General features: G+C 49.8%; 1 protein-coding gene across 3 annotated transcripts in view; it reads right to left on the bottom strand.

Moving 5' to 3' along the window:
- AFAP1L2 (actin filament associated protein 1 like 2) overlaps nucleotides 1–20,345 on the bottom strand; it is a 120,617-nt gene extending 100,272 nt beyond the window's left edge. For 2 of the 3 annotated variants that reach the window (XM_074999102.1, XM_074999104.1), the window contains exon 1: nucleotides 20,154–20,345. In XM_074999102.1, the coding sequence (XP_074855203.1) occupies nucleotides 20,154–20,190 (37 nt within the window). In that variant the 5' untranslated portion in view covers nucleotides 20,191–20,345. Of the gene's footprint in view, nucleotides 1–19,420; nucleotides 19,554–20,153 lie in introns of those variants that run through there. The other variant, XM_074999103.1, reaches the window with a different exon arrangement.
- Between the last annotated feature and the right edge of the window lie 622 nt (nucleotides 20,346–20,967).

Here is a 20,967-nt window from a genome sequence, read left to right as displayed (position 1 = left end):
TCGAAGTTTGGGGCACGTGTAGACACGGCCCTCAGTAGCATCTTTCGATTAGGTTCATTATCATGCCCCTTTTGCAGCTCCGGGGCTAGCGAAGACATCGCCTTAGATGGGGAGATGGAATGCCCTAGTACCTGAACTTGCTGAAAGTGCTTTTGTTTGACAACACGCAGGCCACTGAAGGGGTGGGTGGGGGAGGGAGAAGTGGCTCAGGACCCAGTGATTCAAAAGAGTCCAGGGCTCCCAGCCACTACCATCACAGCAGCAGCGGCCAGAGCCCTGGGCCCTTTAAATTGTCGATGGAGAACCACGCAGCACTCCGCAGGCAGCCCTGAGGACTCCCTGGAAGAGGGGTGCGGTGTGACACAGTGTATGGTGCTGAAGGCTGGTTGCCCCCAGCCACTTTCCTTCCAACTGAGTCCCTGCCCCTTCTAGAGGCATGGAGCTACTTGTCCCCACCCCTCCTGAGGCATACTGGTATGTTTACCACTTTACCTGCCCTTGCCATTGAACTGTGGTGGTGGCCAGATGGGCCAGGTGGTGGGACCCCTCTCAGCGGCAGTGGACAGGTGGCAGGACCTCGTGGCTGCAACAGGGCTGGGTGTTAAGGGCTAGTGTTTAATCAGTTAGTGTTTTGACACCCCTAGCAGGTGTTAGTAACAGCATGGCTACGTCTACACGTGAAGCCTACATCGAAATAGCTTATTTCGATGTAGCAACATCGAAATAGGCTATTTCGATGAATAACGTCTACACGTCCTCCAGGGCTGGCAACGTCGATGTTCAACTTCAACGTTGCGCAGCACCACATCGAAATAGGCGCTGCGAGGGAACGTCTACACGCCGAAGTAGCACACATCGAAATAAGGGTGCCAGGAACAGCTGCAGACAGGGTCACAGGGCAGACTCAACAGCAAGCCGCTCCCTTAAAGGGCCCCTCCCAGACACAGTTGCACTAAACAACACAAGATCCACAGAGCTGACAACTGGTTGCAGACCCTGTGCCTGCAGCATGGATCCCCAGCTGCCGCAGCAGCAGCCAGAAGCCCTGCGCTAAGGGCTGCTGCCCACGGTGACCATAGAGCCCCGCAGGGGCTGGAGAGACAGCGTCTCTCAACCCCTCAGCTGATGGCCGCCATGGCGGACCCCGCTATTTCGAAGTTGCGGGACGCGCAATGACTACACAGTCCCTACTTTGACGTTGAATGTCGAAGTAGGGCGCTATCCCCATCTCCTGATGAGGATAGCGACTTGGACGTCTCGCTGCCTAACGTCGAAGTTAACTTCGAAATAGCGCCCGACGCATGTAGCCGTGACGGGTGCTATTTCGAAGTTAGTGCCGCTACTTCGAAGTAGCGTGCACGTGTAGACACGGCTGATGTGAGCAAACTATCCCACTGTGTACAAAAAACAGGAAAAATATGGCAAGAGACCACAATGGCTTAACCAAGAGCCCTCCAGTGATCTGAAAAAGAGAGGCCTTCATAAAGTACAAAACTCAGTCACAGCACATAGAGACAAAATTAGAAAGACCAAGGCACAAAATGAAACCAAACTACTTAGAGACATAAAAGGTGCCTCTGTAACCATGTTTACTGTAGGGGCCCCGCTGACCTAGCTAACAGTGCAAAGAATAGGGCTGACACAATCCCAAATTGGTGGTTGATTCTAATATCTACATTACCAAGCCAGCAACAAAAAAGCTTCTACAACATCTTACCAGTTAACCAGAAGCCAAAAATACAGCTCCCCTAATGCAAGCCAGTCCAGGGTGAGCCAAGTCAAATATGGTGAGGATGACTTCAAATGTTACTCACCAGATATAAAGTTCTACCAACCACAAGAGATGGGCTACATTGCCCATAAGGCCAAAGACTGTCTGATTTTACCCCAATAGATGCTTATAGCCAATTCTTATTAACTTATCAAAGATGTATTTAAAAAGAAAGGAAAGCGAGAGGTACTGCTAAGGGTGATAAATACAGACATGAATAAATTTCTTGTCAAATTTCTTCCAGAATCTATTCTAGCTCTTCTAGTCCAATTGGCAGTCTGTGTGCAGAGTGTATTTAAATTCTTTCATGAGAAACTGCAGGGTAATCCAAAAAGAATTGTAAGGCTGAGGGAACCGGGTGGCCAGCAGGAAGGAATAAACCTGCGACCTTAGGATGTAAAGCCATTGCCTCTGCCACACGAGCTAAAAGTCACTTGGCTCACATCTAAGGCTTGAGAACAGAGACTTCACGCTCTCTTGTCAGTGTTCTCAGTGCCTCTGGGGTTACACAAGACTGAGGTCTCCAGCTCCCGACAGACTTCCCCTGACAAGCACATATAAGGCTATGTCTACACTAGGCAAGTAAGTGGACTACAGATATAGTAAACCCTCAAGTTACATGGTGGTTGCGTTCCTGCAACCCCAGCATAACTCCAATTTTTGCACAAGTGCAGGGAGCCAGGAAACTTGACCAGCCCACCTAAGCTGGTCAGTTTCCTGGCTCCCAGAGTGGCAGGAAGCTGGGAACCAGGAGGCAGCCTGGCTCCTGGCTCTCCTGGGGCCCGGGAAACTGACCGGCTTATGGCTTGTCAGTTTCCTGGTTCCCACAAGTGAGGAGCTGGGAGCCAGGCTAAGAGCCTTCTCCACATGACTGGGGGAAAGGAGGGAGAAGGCTCCAGCTGTGAGGCTGTGGGTCTCCTCTCCCCCAGCCATCGGGAACCCGGCAGCTGGTTCAGCTCCAGCTGCAGGGCTGCCCAGCTGGCTTCCAGCCACGGGGCTGCGGGTCTCCCTGCCTCCTGGCATGGGACCCTGCAGCTGGCCCTGTGGGATCTCACCACCCCCCATATTCTCCCCCACCCACTCCTCTCGTGTAGAAGTGAGATACGCACACGTTGAATGCACGTATCTTGAGGCATTACTGTACATCAATTCTAGCTACGCAACTGCCACAGCTAGAACTGTGTACCTGCAGTCCACTTACCTGACTGTCCTCACTGAAGATAGTCGATGAGAGAGTTTCCCCTGTCAACCTCCCTTACTCCATGAGATACAGTACAGCGGGGTCAACTGCCGACCCCGATAGGTCGATTTCGTGCATCCCTACCAGATGCACAAAATTGAACCCCAGATGATCAGGTCAATCCTCCAGGGTAATAAAGATGTGGCCCAAGATGGAAAGCATGAGGTCCTACAGTGCTTTTACAGATCTCTGGCAAGCTACGATAGGTTCTTGACAGCAGATAACAGCAGGCATTCCTCGGATGAAGAATAGGTAATATAACTTGTTGCTTTGAAGTAAACCTCCTATTGCCTAGGCACATACTGGTAACTAGCTGCATTCATTAGCCTAAGAAAATTAATCACGCTGGCAATTCATAGACAGTTTACTACAAACTTCAAAGAGAAATATAGACAGGGATATTATTACACTCCATTTCATCTAAATGCTAATACCCCCGTTTTGATCTCTGCATCAATAGAATATAGAAGCAGAGAGGCACAGAAGTTTAGCATCTACAGGCTAATCTGATTACACTGTTAATATCTAATAATATAGAGGTGCACACATCCAAATCCAATTAGGCTGCATCTACACTACATTCCCTTTTCAAAAGGGGAATGCAAATGAGGGGCAGATTTACATATCTTGCACCTCATGTGCATAGTCTCACATGAGCTTGCTTCCAAAAGAGCCTTTTCTGGAAGCACAAAGAGCCACGTAATCAGAGTTCCTTTGAAAATAAACCCCATTTTCAAAAGAACCCTTCTTCCTATTTTCTTTCAGGAAGAAGGGTTCTTTCAAAAATGGGGCTTATTTCTGAAGGGACCCTGCCTACCTGTCTGCTTGTGCTTCCGGAAAAGGCTTTTTCAGAAGTGCAATCACACGAGAATATGCAAATAAAGCATGAGATACGTAAAGCCATGCCTCATTTGCATTTCTGATCTCACATATTTGCATCTCCATTTCGAAAGGGGAATGTAGTATAGATGCAGCCTTAATGTTTACTTCTAGTTCACTAACAATACGGGTTTGCTTTTCAAGTGATTGAGTCCACTTATAAGGCTTTGATGACGAGCTATAAGAAAAAAATCCTCATTATCCTTTTTTATTCATGGGACAACTCTGCACCAATGCGCACTGCAGATGTTTTCGGAAATTGATGCTATAAAGCAGAATTTCCTTCCCCTCACAGAAGTTGGCTGCAGTGCTGCAGGCCACATAGGGAGCCATTGGACTGAGCACAGCCCAGTTCTCATACAGAAGACACTGCCAAGGGAAGGGAGAGGGAGCCAGAAGGTTTCCAGCCGCCGCAGTTGCCTGCATGCCATAAGAGAAGGAGACAGCAGGACTCTCCACTCAAACCTGGGACCCGGCATGAGGCTGCTTCTCCCATTGGATCCTGAGGCTCTGAGAAATAGGAGGGCAGGTGGTGGGGCACAGCTGGTCCATATGGGGTGGATAGATGGATGCTAGTGTTCCCTCTGTCTTTTCCATTCACGGGCAGAATAAATCTTATGTGCACCAAGGCGTGTGTGGATGTGCACTACCAGCAGTAGCATTTGCAGCCTGCTGTGGGTGCTCTGCAAATCAGCTGGGCAGCACCTGAATCTCTCCCACGTGGCCACGCAAGTGCTCAGCTTACAGGGAACTCTGGTGGGTGCCGGAGCAACTTGGCTGGGCCTTGGTCAGGAGGGGTGTATGTGTGGGTATCCAGACCACTGGCCACTGTGGCTCGGCTCTGGGAGGGGCCAATGCAGAGAAATGAGAACTGAGTTTCCACAGAGGTTTCTTTAACTCCCTGCTCCTGGGAGAAAGTGTTTGTGTGTCTCTCTCTATTATTTCAGACATACTTGTTGACATGTAATTTTGAAATAAAACTACCAAAACAATTGCAACTGACGTGATCATGTGCTGTTACTTTGACAGCTTTAAAAGATTTTTGGCACAGAATTTCCCCCAGAGTGCATTTATATACTTTTCTAATATGTTCCATAAGGCTGATTTCAGGTCACTTAGCCTGTAAGTTGCTTAACTCTCACTGGCTCAGTGGCCCCAGGTAATAAGAAGACATTTTACAAACACATTACAAGTAAGATTGAGATGAAGAACAGGGTAGGCCTGCAACTCTGTGAGGGGTGGGAAAAATAACTGCAGAAAATGTGGAAATGGCAGAAGTGCAAAATGAAAATTGTTTTCAGAAAAATGTTGAATAGTGATTGGACAGCTGTATCACCAGGGCCTGATGAAATACACCTTATAATACTGAAGGAGCTGACCGAAGACATATCTGCGCCATTAGTGATTTTAAAAAGTCACAGAGGATGGAAGAGATTCAGGGAGAATGGGGAAAGTGCAAAGAGTGACAATCCATAAAAAGGGGAAGACAACAACAACAACAACAACAACATGGAGAACTACAGGCCAGTCATCTTAACTTCAGTATCCAGAGAGATAATGGAGCAAAGAACAACACAAAGTCCTGTAGCACCTTACAGACGAACAGATATTTTGGAGCATAAGATTTTGTGGGCAAAGACCTGCTTCACATGAGACGTTAACTTAAGGGAAGAAGGATTTTTTTGAAGATGGGGTTTACTTTCAAAAGAGCAGTGTCTATATGGGTTTTCTTCTTTCGAAATAAAAAACAGGCAAATGAGGTGCCATATATGCAAATATGCACCTCATTTGCATTTTCAATTTCCCTCACTTGCATACCTCTTTCAAAAGAGGAATGCAAGTGTAGATGCACCCTCAGTGTGGATTTGTTAGGAACAAATCATATCACATTAACCCAGTATCTTTCTTTGACAAAGCAACAAGCCTTATGGATGCAGGGAAGTGGTAGATGTGGTATATCTTGAATTTAGTAAGGTTTTTGACATGGTCTCGAATGCATATGCTAAGGAAATCACGAAGATCAGGAGCAAGAAAAATATGATCTGTAGGCCATGTCCAGCCTGGCAAACATGTGGATCCATGCCTCTGTGGCCCAATGGGACCCTTGGGCAGGCTCCCGGCCTGCTGCAGCCCCCCCACACCACTCAGTGACCAGCTACTGAGATTAGCGTGTCTCTGCATTCCCCTTGGAAGAGGAGTAGAGGTCTCCATGTCTACCCACACCCCCAGTATTATTCTCTAAGCCTCCCCTTGGCTAGAAACTGGCTAATACGAGCTGCAAGGGCAGTGCTTGCAGGCCCCTGTGACACATGGAGACCTCCCCTTCCACCTCCCAAGGGGCATGCAGAGACATGCTGGCCCCAGCAACCACCTATATTGAGCAGCGGGGGGGGGGCACAGAAGGCAGGGAGTCTGCCCAAGGGTCCTGCTGGGTGCCCCCTGCAGTAAAAGCCTCCCAGACACAGCCTACACCAGGCACCCCCTCCTGCAGCCGAACTCCTGTCCCAGGTCACAACCCCTCCCTGCACGCCGACTCCCTCCCAGACCCTGCATGCCCTCCTGCACCCCTTCTCCAACTTGAAACTCAAACTCCCTCCCAGATCCACCCCCCCAATCTGTACCCCACATTCCCTAACTGAGGGCTCACTCCTGTACCCAAATTCTACCCCAGACCCTACACTACTTCCATTAATATCATTCAAAAACCTGGCTCCTGACAACACACCATATTCTTGGAGTGGCCCCCCACATCAAAAATTATTACCCACCCCCCACCTCGATGGAGCTACTATAAGCTGGGTGGATAACTCTTTGGAAAAGCATTCCCAGACAGTAGGTAACAGAGGTTCACAGTCAAGCTGACAAGACACATCAAGTGGGATCCTACAGGGACTGGCTCTGGGTCTGCTCAATATCTTCATCAATGATTTAGATTGGGGTCAGCAAACTTTTTAGGTCGTGCCCCTCTTTTTGGCCCTGCAATTAGCCGGGCCCCCCCAACCTGTGGGAGGACCACAGGAAGGGATGTGGGGGAAAGAGGTGAGCGCTGAAAGAGGGGTGGAAAAATGTGAAGGGGGGTTTTATAGGGCTCCAGGGGGTGCCCTGAAGGGGGAGGGGAGCTTGGGGGGACCCAAAGAGGGTCCCCAAGAGAGTACCTTATCACGCTGGGAACTCACCGGATGCCCCCACTGCTCGTCTCAGGGCCTCTGCACTCCCTCCCCTCTGCCCAGCAGGCAGCAGACAGGCTGCTCAGCTGTGTGCAGATGCTGGCCCGGGGACTCAGGCACTGGGTCAGCAGTGGCTCCCCCTAGGGGAGAGGGGAAGTGCTGCAGGGCCGGGCTACCTACAGGGCCATGTGGCGAGCACAAGTGCCAGGACACCCCCATCCCCAGGCAGCCTGGCCCCCACTCCCAGAAACCATCCCCCTCAGCCCGGCAGCAGGGCAGGAGCCAGAGGTGCACCTGCCCCCTCTCCCTGATTGGCCGGGCGGGGGGGGCGTTCCCTTGGTGACACAGCAGCAGAGGCCTGGCAGGAGGAAGCAGAGGGCTGGCGACGCAGCGGAAGCTGGTGCGGGGGGAGCTGATCACATTGCTCCCCATTAAAAAATGTTACTCCCCCACTTTGCAGACCGCTGATTTACATAAGGTCATAGGGAGGACACTGATCAAGTCTCTGGACTATACCAAGCTGGCAGGGGCTGCAAGTGCATTGGAGGACAGGACTAAAATTCACAGTGATCTGGGGAAACTGGAGAAATGGTCTGAATTAAATGAAATTCAATAAGGACAAAGGCAAAACACTCCACTTAGACAGCGGCACGTGTACAAAACGGGAAATGACTGCTGAGGGAGGAGTAAGGTGCAAAGGAATGTGGGGGCCATAGTAAACCGAAAGCTAGAGGAGCTAACAGGGTAATGCTCGTGCAGACAAGAGAGAGTATCATTCTGGAATGTATTACGATCAGTGTTGGAAGCAAGACTGGAGAAGTAATTCTGCTCTACTCACACAGATTAAGCTTCAACTAGAGTATTGTGTCCAGTTCTGGGTGTCTCCTTTCAAGAAACCGAGGTGGACTAAGAGCAAAAAGCCTAGAGAAGAGCATCACAAAGTGATGAAAGGTCTACAAACCATAACTTGTGAAAACAACAAGCAGTCAAGTAGCACTTTAAAGACTAGCAAAATAGTTTATAAGGTGAGCTTTCGTGGAACAGACTCACTTCTTCAGACCATAGCCAGACCAGACCAGAACAGCCACAGTCTATACCCCAGGAACACCAGTCCTGGAGCCTTTCCCTGCAACAAAGCCCGCTGCCAGCTTTGTCCACATATCTTCTCTGGAAATACCATCACTGGACCTAACCAGGTTACTCACAGAATCATGGGCACTTTCTCATGCTCCTCTACTAACATCATATATGCCATCATGTGCCAACAATGCCCAGATGCTTTGCATATTGGACAGACTTCTAACTCCCTTAGACAAAGGGTCAACAGGCACAAAACAGACATCAAAACACTCCAGATCCACAAACCAGTTAGTCAACATTTTAATGGAATGGGCCATTCTGTCAATGACCTCAAGGTATGTGTGTTACTGAAAAGAAATTATCGCTCCTTTGTAGAAAGGGAAGCGGACGAATTGACATTTATATTCAAATTCGGCACATTAACACGTGGTTTAAATCGTGATGGGAACTTTCTGAGTCACTATAGGGGCTCGTCTGCATACTTAACTCAATCTAATTCTTGATCTTCCCCCCCACCCCTCCACTCTCTGATTTGCTCACCTTGATTATCTTTTTCTGATTTGTCCTCCTTGCTTACTGTTTTTGGTTTTCTGTGTCTTAAATATTGAGTCTGTTCTGGTCTGGCTATCGTCTGAAGAAGTGGGTCTGTTCCACGAAAGCTCACCTAATAAACTATTTTGCTAGTCTTTAAAGTGCTACTTGACTGTTTTTTGTTTTTATAGTGTCTAGACTAGCACGGCTTCCTCTCTGTTACTATTCAACATGCATGACTTGTGAGGGAAGATTGAAAGAATTGGGTTTGTTTAGTCTGGAAAAGAGAAGACTGAAAAGGGACACGGTAACCATTTTCAAGTATAAAAATGGTTATTACTAGGAGGAGGGAGAAGAAAGATTGTTCTTAATCTCTGAGGATAGGACAAGACATAATGAACGTGCTTGGAGTGCATCATGGGCAATTGAGGTTGGACATTACAAAACGCTTCCAAGCAGTCGGATTAGCCACGCACTAGAATATGTAGCTGGACTGGTTTGGCATCTCCATCACTGGAGATTTTTAAGAGTAGGGTTAGACAGATTCCTGTTGGGATCCTCTTGATAATCCTTAGCCCTGCCATCAGTGCAGGGGACCGGACCAGCCGACCCCTCGAGGTCCCTTCCAAAGCTAGGATCCCCTGTCAGTAAAACCACAGGCTGCAACTCCATGGTTGCTTCAGGGCTGGAACACCCATGAGGGCGGGGGACACCAGTGCTTCCAGAGCACCACAAACAGCCGGTTCAAGTCATTTGAGCTCCCACGAGGGAGGGGGAGAAGCACAGACACAGCACACTCAAGGGAGGAAATGGGACGGGGGGCAGAGCAGGGACAGAAAGAGCAAAGAAAGGATATAAGGGGTGGACGGAGGGTGGGGGGAGGCACACGTACATTTCACTCACATCTGAAACAGTTAGTTACCTGTGTGATAGCAAGATCCAAAGGATGGTGGCCAAATCTGCTCTCCTTCTCCCTAACTGTGGCCTGGTCTACACTTAGAAGTTAGGTTGATGTAACTACAGCACTCAAATGGGCAAAAACTGCCCACCTGACCTTCCACGTAGAAAGCTCCTGGCTGCCCAGCTATTGTTGTAAAAGTCAATCCATTTCTGCTGATGCATTATGGATCAAATTTTCAAAAGCACCTAAGTGATTTAGAAATCTAAGTCTCGTTTTTGAAGCTTGGGCTTCTAAACCACTCAGGCATTTTTGCAAACCACTGACTTTTTTGTAGTAAAGTGCCCCTAAAATCTCTGGGGAAGTCTGGAATCTCCATAAACTATAACAAGAAAGATCAAATGCCAGCAAGACTTGCAGATCTTTCCCACTCATTTATAAGAATCATTCTATTCATACCCAAAAAGCATCAACCCACAGGGATGGGGTGGGGGGCACCTCTAAACAAGTTGGTAGTGCCAATCCAAGTGTTCAAAAATCATGAATCAGGATGCTCAAAATAATGAGTTTGGTTTTAAGTCTGATTTTTTAAGCCAGTCTGGGGTTTGTTTTCGCTCTTCTGGTTATACCTCGGACATGTTTCCAAACTCCCACCCTTTTTAAATTTTGTTGGTGTTGCAATCATGAAGGCGGTAGAAACTTTACAAAAAAAAAAATTCCCAATAGCTGATGGTATGTCTTCACTAGGCGGAAGATCAACCCAGTCATGGCTGATCTTCCCGAGGCAGGAGGTGTCAATTTCGCGCCTAGAAGGGATGTGTAAAATTGAAGTACCTGGGGTTCACAGTCAACCATTTGAGGAAAAAGAAAAAAAAAGACATTGGCTTTTCACAAATCACAAATGGCATAGTATGTATGTTACGTGGGAGTCACAGTTGAATCCCACGATAGTAAGATATTTGTCTTCCATTATAAACAGCTCCATGTAGAGGTCATGCTGTCATCCACCAAAATGTCAGATGTGCTTTCCACAGAATTTTGCCTACAAAGAAGGCAATAGGCCACTGGGGAAAGAAGTATTTTAGTGAAAGTTAACCTTTGTATTTGGAACTTCAGACAAACAACTGCCACTCTCTCATGCTTTCCCCGGTATGATTTCAAACATCCCCCAAGCTGCTGACACCCAGCTGGGTCTCTATTTCCACAGCTACATATTTCAGCACGTTTCATCTAGTCTACAGTACAACAGGCAGGGAGTCAGGCTCTGCTTGCCAGCTGCTGTTACCCAGGCTTGCCCTTCCTTTAGTAACAGCTGTTCTTACTGAGCTTGGCCCAGCCGCCACATTTACTAAACAATGCCAATCATTACCATTTGTTTCTGAAGACATCCAGCTTCAATTACGTTCAGTCTCACTCCTGCGCACTTTGAGCTGCAGCTGGAGCAGAAACAGCAGCGCAGATCCTCAGAACAGAGGGGAGCCCTGTCTCCTTCATATTTCCTTGCCTGGATCACTATGCAAACCACCCATGATGGGACAAGGCCAGCTCACAAACCAGCAATTTTACTTGTGGAATTCGGTGCTGGCTAGTATCTGGCCCCTTTAGGGCTATCTGTGTTGCATAAAGCAGCCAGGCTCACACCAGTGGAGCCAACCAACTCTGATGAGTTTATTGCAAATGTCATCATGTTTGGTCTTCTTAAATCCCAGGTCCTGGAGTCAAGTGAATCTCAGGCCAGGTCTACATGAGACATTAAACTCAATTGTAGGTACGCAATTCTAGCTACAGCAGTTTTGCAGGTAGACTCTACTTCCCTACTATCAACTTACTGGGTCATCCTCACAGAGGGAAGTTGATAGGAGAAACTCTGCCCTCAACCCTCCTTACTCCTTGCAACAGTGAGCAATACAGGAGTCAGTGGCCAACCCCAGATACTTCATTCATGCATCCCCTCTAGGCACATGAAATCGACTCCCCAGGAAGATCAAACATGACTGGATTGATATTCCTCCTAGTGAAGACACACCCTCAGCTATCAGGATTTTTTTTTTTAAGTTTCTGCCACTTTCATGATTTCAAAAAAAAGAAGGGATGGAGTGGGGGGAGATTTTGAAACATGTCTGACATATAACCAGAAGAGAGAAAATGAACTACTGACATGGAAAGGAGAATCCGGCCCACAATGCTCAGCACAGGGTCACCCCACAGAACGGCCCCAAATGGCTAACAGCTCTGAAAACATTTCCATCTCATTCTCCTTTGCTGGGAAGACTCTAGGTAGGCCACAGGCTGCCCAAGGCAGGAAGGAGCTTAACAATTCAGCTCTCCAAGTGCAGGAATAAGTATCCTGGGTGATTTTCACTGCGGAGTAGGTCTCCAGCCTACCTCTTTCCCTCACCCTTCCTCATTACAAAATTAGAGTCTGGAATCTCCTTTGCACCCTGCACAGCTTCTCAGTTTGCCCCCATCCTGGGCAAGCAGAGAGCCTCATGCCCCTGCCTGCCCTGGTCTCCCACCTCAGAGAGTTCACTGGCTCCTTCATGCATCTCTGCTATGGTCTATTCTCCTATCATGCCTCAGCTCCCCAGTCTTAGCTCTTAATCCCAGACGCAGTGGGACGCAAACCTCATGAGGACCAGGATGATGACAGGAAGTGGGGTGGACAATTTACAGTAGGGGCAAAGTGGATCAGCATAGCTGCTCACCCATCCTCCCTCCTACCACGTCTATCCTGCAATTAGACAAGCACAGTCATCACCTGCCAACAGGCAAACTAAGGAGCTAGTTAATTGTGACGTAGGTGTTTGGGCAGGCGGCAGCCTGAGCTCTAGGTCCTTCCCACTTCACAGGGTCTTCAAGTTCAGGTTCCAGGCCAAGCCTCTATAGAACGACAGAACAGCTCTTTAGCCTGAGGCCATGGGCCAGTTGTGGGTTTTTAATTACAGCACAGACATAACTCAGTATCCAGAAATCCCCCCTTTCTTCCTGGCCCAAAGCAATGGCCACCTCTGAACCCATGCCATTCACCAGGGAATTATTTATTTAGCCTTTTGAACATCTTTCCTTCACTCAAGGGTCCTTACAGAGATGTAACTGTACAAGACAATTTGCCAACTCCATGAGGCACATTCACAGAATCCACATTGAATTGCCTGGACTACAGTGACTTTGATAGTCACCCTGTTTACTGCCTCCATTCCCCAGCTCATTCCAGCTTCATCATCTTGTGCGGTTATTGTCTGCTCTCTGGTATTTATCTGAAAGCTCCAGCTCCTGGAGTCATGTGGTTTTCAAGTGAAAGCTGAATCTCTCTCACAAAGTTAGTTTATGATGATCTCAGTTGTTGTGAAAAACTTGCATAGGTGAGCCCCGTGGGTCCCAAACCAGGAAAGAAGGAAAAAGGAATGTATTACCATTATTTAAAATGTCATAGTTAGGGCCCAGTCTGATGACCTTGGAATCAGTAGAAATGGCCATCTGTTTCCAGCTGTACCATATTTTAAAGCAAGTCAAACATTTTGCCCCAGAATGAAGTTGGAAGTGTTCAGATCTGCTTTTATTTCTGGAAGTTACATTGGAACAGACAAATATCTCCCTGTGCGCAACCCATGGAACCTTGGGATGATTGCCAAGTCTGTTTGACTGATGCTGGGTCTACCCTACAAAATTCACATCCTGACCAAGATAGAAGCCGGCAGCAGAGACAGCTATACCTAGCTGTACTTGTATAAGCTGAGTCTGCAGGAGGAATGCTTTGCTTTGCCAGGATATACGTGTAGACCTGGCCTAACGCCTGTCATTACCCAGTTCTGCCTGACAAGTCTCAGGAACATTCCAAAAGAACAGCCTGGGTGTTTTTGCATAGCCACTCAATATGGTCTAGGATTGTGATCTTCAGTGAAAAGACTCAGTGAAAACACAACAATAAGCTCATTCAAAACAAACGCTCTCTCTTCCCTAGCTGGCAATCAATGCAAACAAATCCCATTGCATAAAAGCAGGAAAAAAAGTAGGGGGAAGGGTGTGCATTTGGGGAAGGGAAGCAGACTTCGCCAAGCCTTGACGTAATAAAGCAGCACAGCCGCATAAAGCAAGGGAGTGCCTCCTAATCTCCAGTCCTTTGGAGGCAGGTGTTTCAAGGGAGACAACTGGGACTGCTGGCTTGTTGTACCGGGAGCTGCTTCTGTCTTGCACGGCGGTCCAGGTACTGTCCTGCTGGGGAGGAAGAGGCAGGAAGGGGTGGAGGGGAGGATATTGGAATAATAAAACCCATTTGTGCAGCCCCTTTCATCCTACAGCACATCCTAGGTGTCTCACCACCAGGCCCCCAGTGTTCATTGCGCACCCTGGAGGACTATAAGGGAATACTCACTAGCCTGACAGTTAAAGGCACGTACAAGAACGCATCACTGTCAAATTCAATTGAGGTGGATGCTAAAGAGTTTCCCTGATTTTCCCCAATCAAGTCCACGCCTGGAGAGCCCTGAGCACGGCTGAAGAAGGGTGAGAAAACCTGCCTTCCAAGCAGGTGACTGACAGAGAGCAAATCTGCTGATTTTAGCAAACAGACGATTAACGGGTAACTGGATCACCATCTAGAAGTGCCAATATAAGGAACAAATATTTGATACTGGGCTCATTGAGCTAGCAGAGAGAAAGGTGTAAGCAGTGGGACCAACAGCCTGGCAAGGCCTGTGAGGTGGGGCAGGGAGAGGAGCCTGCTCTGCACCTCTATAAGGTGTGGGGCCTCTGGTGCTGCACCTCCCCCAGGCAGCCCTCAGTGCTGGCCCAAGCGCAATTTAAAAAGGGCCCAGCAGCAGCAGCTGGAGTCCTGAGCCCTTTTATATCTCCAGGCTCCAGAGCAGATGCCCCTCCCTGCCCCCTCTGTCTGAGCACAATGCAATCCAAAGGCTGAAAGCTGAATATCAACAAATTCAGACTGAGGAACAAGGCACAACCTTGTAATTCCAACAGGGATTAACGTGAGAACAGCTTACAAAGGATCATGGGGGATCATTACAGCCATCATGAGCCATTTGTTCAAGCCTAGACTGAGGGTTTTTCTAACAGCTCTGCTCTGGAAGCCAACTGGAGGAAGCTCTGGGACAAGAGGTGATCACAGCAGGCCCTGCTGGCCTCAAAACCCACAGCACAGAGACACCCATTCACTAACAGCAACCTACAGGATCCCCATGTACTGTCAAGGCTAGAGAAGCATCTGTGCTAGAAGAGGCGGCCGTGATAGTCTGGCTTGGTTGCCTGTACACAGGACAGGATTTGGCTGGAGGATGGCGACTGTGGATCTATCCTTGAATCAGGTTGTGGCTTTGGAAGCCATTCACAACCTTCCAAAGGAGTTCTTCTTTGGATCCCAACTGAGCAACGGAGACGCTCCAGCCTACTGCCCAGGACTGGCACCCTCTGCTCCCTCCACACAGATCTACAAGGCTCGCTTTCCTAACAGGACAGGTGTGTTAGGTGGAGGACAGTCATTTGTCATCGGCTTTGTTTTTTAACCAGGTGTTACATGCGGCAGTACACTAGCTCGTATAGCAGAGGATGCAGGGTTTGACAAGGGCACAGCATGTTGTCTGGTTTTAAATGTAGTTCAGAGATTGCCACTGAGTTCAAGTTAACTAACAACCGCAAACATTTTCCAGTGTGGAGTTCTAGACAACACCACCACCAATTGTGGAGACTGCAGACCAGCATTTAGAATCATACGAGTTAACTCAAGATGATAGCCAATGGACTTAAGTTACATTTACCAGAAGATAGACACAGTGGTGGTTGATCTTCCAGGGCCCAATTTAGCATGCCTAGTGGGCTCCATCAGGACTCCGCTATCAACCCTGGTACTCCACACTGTAGCAAGGAGTAACAGAAGTCAACAAGAGAGTTTCTTCCGTTGATCTCCTGATGTAGGGACAGCAGGGAAAAAAAATAATCAATTTACACTATGTCAAGTCCAGCTATGCAATTTATGTAGCTGGAGTTGCAAATCTTAATTGATTTTTCCCCCTAGTATAGGCCTGGCCGCACAGAAAGGCCACAAACTCCAGTTTCGACTGATAAGAGTCAGAACTGGAGATTTGTTGTTCTCTGCTCTGCCTTATTACTTAACCTTGAATACACCACTTAAATTTTCTGTGCTTTGGTTATGCCTGTTCATATCTCTAAGGCCTTGTCTTCACTAGGCAAGGTAAGCTGTTGTATTAACATGTGTCATGTGGTCAGGGTAAACCCTTATCTACACTAAGCTGTTAACATGTTAAAACACCGCTTTTCTCTGCTAGCGTAGCCATAGGTTAAATGGGCACAGTATGACATATCTACCCCAAAGGAGCACTGCAAGCCCTGCAAAATGTTTGGAGATCCTCAGACGAAGAGAAACACAGTTGGTTGACTTCTTGCAATTCATGCAGGGAAAAGCAAGGGGAAGCCCAGGTGTCCTTCTCTGCAAGATGGGACTAGTACTCATGCTTTGGCTGGAGCTACAGGGGTTTGCCAGGTTTTTTTTCTTTCCCAAAACTATCTTGTCAATGCCAGTACATTGCCACTGCACTGGTGGGCACAGCAGGTCATCCACCCAAACACTTCTCCTCTCCCAGTCCCAGAGGGGTTATTTCTCCTGCTGCTGCTGCTGCTATGGCTTCACACAGCATTGCTGAAACATAAAGAACCTTTAAAAAAATAATGGGCAGTCTCTGTGCTGAGAGGGCCAAGAGACACTTTCCAGTTTTAATCAGGCACCACAGAAAGATGTCTCCTAGTATCCTGCTCCAAAGTCTTCACAGCACCCCTCAAGGGTATCTCCTACTTAGGAAACTTGCGAGCTAGCAGTATCCTGCCCCTCCATTCTTAGAAGCTGGGGATATGAAGGAGAAAAGATTTTGGAGGGGCGGATAAGGCAGCCCTCTACAATCCCAGTTTTAGCATAGAGAGAGCCCTCTGCTGATTACTGGAGGCAAATCATAAGACTCCATCCTGGACCATACTGAGCTGGAAACCACTTCTCAGGTTTACATCTTTCCCTACAGCTTCTCTGACAGGATTTCCATAACAATGTCACTGAGGATATGTCTATACTTGGGGGAGGAGGGTCAGCACACCGTGATTGATCTTCCAGGGACTGACCTTGCCGTGTAAGTAAAGATGCAGCAAAAATCCATCTCTCTCTTAAAGTGAAAGTCTTTGCCTTAAAACAATAGTAAGTTGGCATTTTGACCCTTCTTTTGGAGCTCAATCACCACTAGCAGCAAGACACTTCCCAGACACGATCTTAGCGTTACCAAAGATGAAGGACGCTGTACTGCCCTATATGCTTGTATATAGGCCACAATGTGTACGATGTGGGAGTTCTACAAATTCTGGCATTGAAACAAACAAAAATAAGAGTGACATGCACGTAAACTGAGCATGCCCCAAGAAAGCCACTTGCCACTAACTCATCTCGCTGCAGGGCTTTCTCAGCCCTCTTAACCTTCTTTCCCTCTTCCGGGACTCTCGCAGAGTCTTCCCAGTCCTGCTGTTCTCCTCCATCTCCCCCCACCCCCACTGGAATGACACAGGTACTGTAAGTGAAAAACAGCTGACCTTCCACCCCTCCACAGTGAGTTGTCTCAATAATATGTACAAAACTCTTCCCTCGAGCACCGGCACATGCACTCAGCATTGTTGTTAATGCACATCAGCTCTTATTCACACAAAAAGAAATACAGAAAGTGCCATCCCAACTCCTGAACAAGTTGTGCTTTCTGTTCAACACTTGCGTACAGAACACAGCTCTGCTATTCTGGTGGGGCTAGGAGCATATTGCTAAAACAACCTGCCCCCACACCCCCATCCCTGGTAGGAAATTAATGAAGAGGCAGCTATAATATTTCTATTTGAATGGAACTGTGCAGGATAGGGCTGAAAGGTCAGCGTAGAATTTTATCTTTAACGTGGTTTCATTAGCTTGCTGAGAACATCTAGCACTACTTAAAAAACCTTCCTGTGGTCTCAGTAAAGCCTTGCTGAAAATACCGTAATTCCCACTACATCAAGTACATATGACTGAATTAGCCAATGTGCTAGCATAGTCAGAACGCACTCACTGGCAAAATTCACCAACTCCTGCCAGGTTGGAGGTTCGCTCACATGGGCCTTGTCAGTTTACGATATAGAAAGCTTTTCCATTTTTGCATTTTTAAGCAATGGGCCCAGTCAGTTAAATATAATTTAAAATGGGTATGATCACCACAGTTTACTTAGTTCTAATAAACTCTAGTCGCTTTCTCAGAAACTAGCAGCAACAAACTCAGAAGTTAGGCAGGGACCTGGAGGCCTAACATGAAATTCCCCGTTACCTCACTAAAACATTGTGAGAGGGCAGGCCAGCGAATAGACCAAATGCTCCTTCTGTTTGGCAGCACAATCATGTAAAGGTTTCCCTTGCAATGGAAGTGCCAGCTGCTCCTTTCAGAGGCAGATGGGAGCAGGATCAGTCCCAGATACCCACTCCTTCAGGGCATCCTCCCTGAATGCTTGGCTGAGACAGAGTGGTTGAAAATGACCAAGTTACGTCCAGTGTTCCTTATAAGCTGTGTGCTGGTACGGCCACTCATGAGAAATTCAAATGCCACCCAGTTAATTAACAGAGCACCCACAGCTAGGGTTTGTATTTACCCCGGCAGTGCACCTCTGGACATGCCTGCGTGCACTTCACAACATTTATTCTGCATCTGCATGGAAAGATTAGTGGGTATGTTGGTCCAGACTGCCACTGGCTCTCAGCCTTTCAAATTAAGCAGCTACAGTCTTGGCTACTAAATCCCATGGGAAGTGGCAAGTGACTAGCCCTATAGGAAACAAGGGGCAGTAGACTGGCCATTCCGGCCTTGGTCTGCAAGAGCGCTGGCTCTCTCACACACCCGCCAGGATGACTCAAGTGGAGATAGGGTGATGTTGAAGGAAGAAGGCCTCAAATCAACCTAGCTGACATTGGTCAGCGAGGCGGCACTCCTGCACAGACAGGACCCTTGTGGTACTGGGCTGTGTCAGCCTGGGCAGCTCCCTGGGTGGCATAACCCCCTGCAGGCTGATTCATCCCAAGGGCAGGGACAGGCCCTCGGCTGGGCTCTCCCCCACAGGCGGCAGGTGGGCGCAGGCTAGGAAGGTAAAACCAGGCCACCCCGCGGGCTAGGCTGAACTCAGCCCCCAGTCACCTTCCGGGCCTTTGCACGGCGGGAGCGGATAAGACTCGGGCTCCACACTGCAAGCACCTGCCGCCCCCTCCAACAGCCCGGCCCGGGGGCTGCGCTCGCAGCCCGCAGGAGGGGTGGGGAAAGAGCCCTTCCCGCGGCGGCTGGGCCGGGGCTGGGAGCGGCAGCCGGGCAGGGGCACTTCCGATCGTGCAGCTCCTCCCTCGCGCCCGCAAGCAGCAGCCGCAGGTGGGGGCACCTGGCAGGTGGGGGGGCGGCTGGAAATCTGCCCCCTCTCCCAGAGCCGCGCTGCTCTCGGCCGCGCCAGCCCCGCACCTGGACCGGACCCGCCCGGGGGAGCCCGTCTCTCTCGCTGCTCGGCCCCCGAACCCGGCCATCCATCAATCAGCCGCCGGGACCGCAGTCCTGCCCGGGGCCTCCGCGCCTCGCCCCCGCCCCCTCCCCCTCCCGGAGCCGCCCGGCCCGCGGGGAACCGGAGCGCCGCTGCTCCGTGTAAACGCCCGCGCAGGGCTCCGGCTCCCCTGCCGCGGCCGGGCAGGCGGGTGCCAGCCATGGAGAGACACTGCGCCCCCCCCGCCCAGCCCCTTTACAGCGGGGACCCCCCCCCCCCCCGCTCTCCCCGGGGACGCAGCACGAGCCCCCGCGCACCTTTGTACTTTTCCATGGGCGGCGCCAGGTGCGGGCTCCCGGCTCGGCTCGGCTCGGCTCGGCTCGCTCAGCCCCCGGCGCCTCGCCCGCCGCGCGCTTCCCCACCGCCCGGCTCCTCCGTCCCGAGCCCCGGCAGCCGCTTGCTGTGGCCGCGGTCCGCGTCTCTGGCGCCCCTGCCGAGAGCTCCTCCCCGTGAGGTCACAGCCCGCTGCTGGCCCCGCGGCTTGCGAAGTCGCCTGGCGGGGCTGCGGGGGAGCTGCGGCACAGCCGCGGCCCCTGCCGCGCCGGCGGGAGGGCTGCACTTTCTAGCCCAGGCACGTAAACCTGCCCGGAGCGGCGCTCAGACCGCGCGGGCACCTCTGCTCTGGGAGCTGCCGCTGCCGCGGCCACAGCGGGAGCTGGGACGGAGCGCGGCAAAAGCTGAGGCGCTCGCTTCAAAAGAACCAGCGGCCTCGGCACCCTAGCGGGCTGCTCTGCCGCAAGTGCCGCCGAGTCAGCGGGGTCAGGGCTTCGGGTATGACAGACAACTCGGGGCGGAGCAGCTTTGCCCGCAGGGCGCTGGCGAGGCCTGAACAGCCGCTGCTGAAATGCGCTGCCCGGAGGAAGGCGAAAGAGGTTTCAGTTCTGCCGACAGTTCCCGCCGGGGGAGGGAAGCCCAGGGCAGAGGAAACTCCCCCGGGGGGACCTGGGGTGCCTGTGCTACAGCTAACTTCTTGTTAAGCCCTCAGCTTACCTGTAGACAGCCCCGCTGTGCTTTTATCGTGCTCCATCTTTCTGCTCTTGGAGGTGAGTCCTGTCAGCCAGTCAGCTTAAAGACCACAGGCACAGTTCGTGCTTCTTTAGATGTTTGCTTGCCATGACTTCACCTGTACAATACACAGATCCTCAGCTGAAAGATGCTATACAAAAGAAGTATTGATCTGGAAGGCAGCCTGGTTCTATTTTCTTTAACACGTGTTATCCCCATCACCAAGAGAAACAGCAAGGAGCCAGTAAATAAAGTATTGGGCTGGTAGCCAGGCTCCACTCTGCCCTAAGCTGTAGTTGTTCCTTGACCAATTCACTTGCCACCTTATCTGCTTATCCCCCTCAATTCTGCCAAGTGAGACTAGCTGTAGGCCCACCCCCTTGTCCAAAGGGGAGGAATGATTAAGCCAAGAAGGCAAGCAGGGGACAGCACATAAAAACAGGGATGAGAATGAGGGTCAAAGGACAAGGAAACCAGAGAGGGACATAGACAGACAGAGCAGAGGATACTTGAGAGATCTGACTGTAGCTTAAGGGAGTCCACAAAAAAAACAAGTAGTCCTGTAGCACCTTCAAGGCTCTCAAATTTAGTAGATAATGAGTTTTCATGGGTACCTTTGAGATGAAAGGAGTCCATAAGTGATTTGCCAAAGGTTACAGAGGGAGTACGCATCAGAGCCCAAACTTGAACCCAGATCCCCTAAGTGCCAACCCAGAGCCTCAGACCATTCTTGGGTTCTGTGCCCAGTTGTTACTGATTAGCTGCTGTAATGGTGGCTAACTCACTTTACCTCCATTTC

Source organism: Carettochelys insculpta, chromosome 7 (assembly GCF_033958435.1).
Source record: "Carettochelys insculpta isolate YL-2023 chromosome 7, ASM3395843v1, whole genome shotgun sequence".
In the NCBI taxonomy this organism is placed as follows: Eukaryota; Metazoa; Chordata; order Testudines; family Carettochelyidae; genus Carettochelys; species Carettochelys insculpta.
Note: the sequence above shows the minus strand (reverse complement) of the source record. Positions and strands in the feature narration are given on the sequence as shown.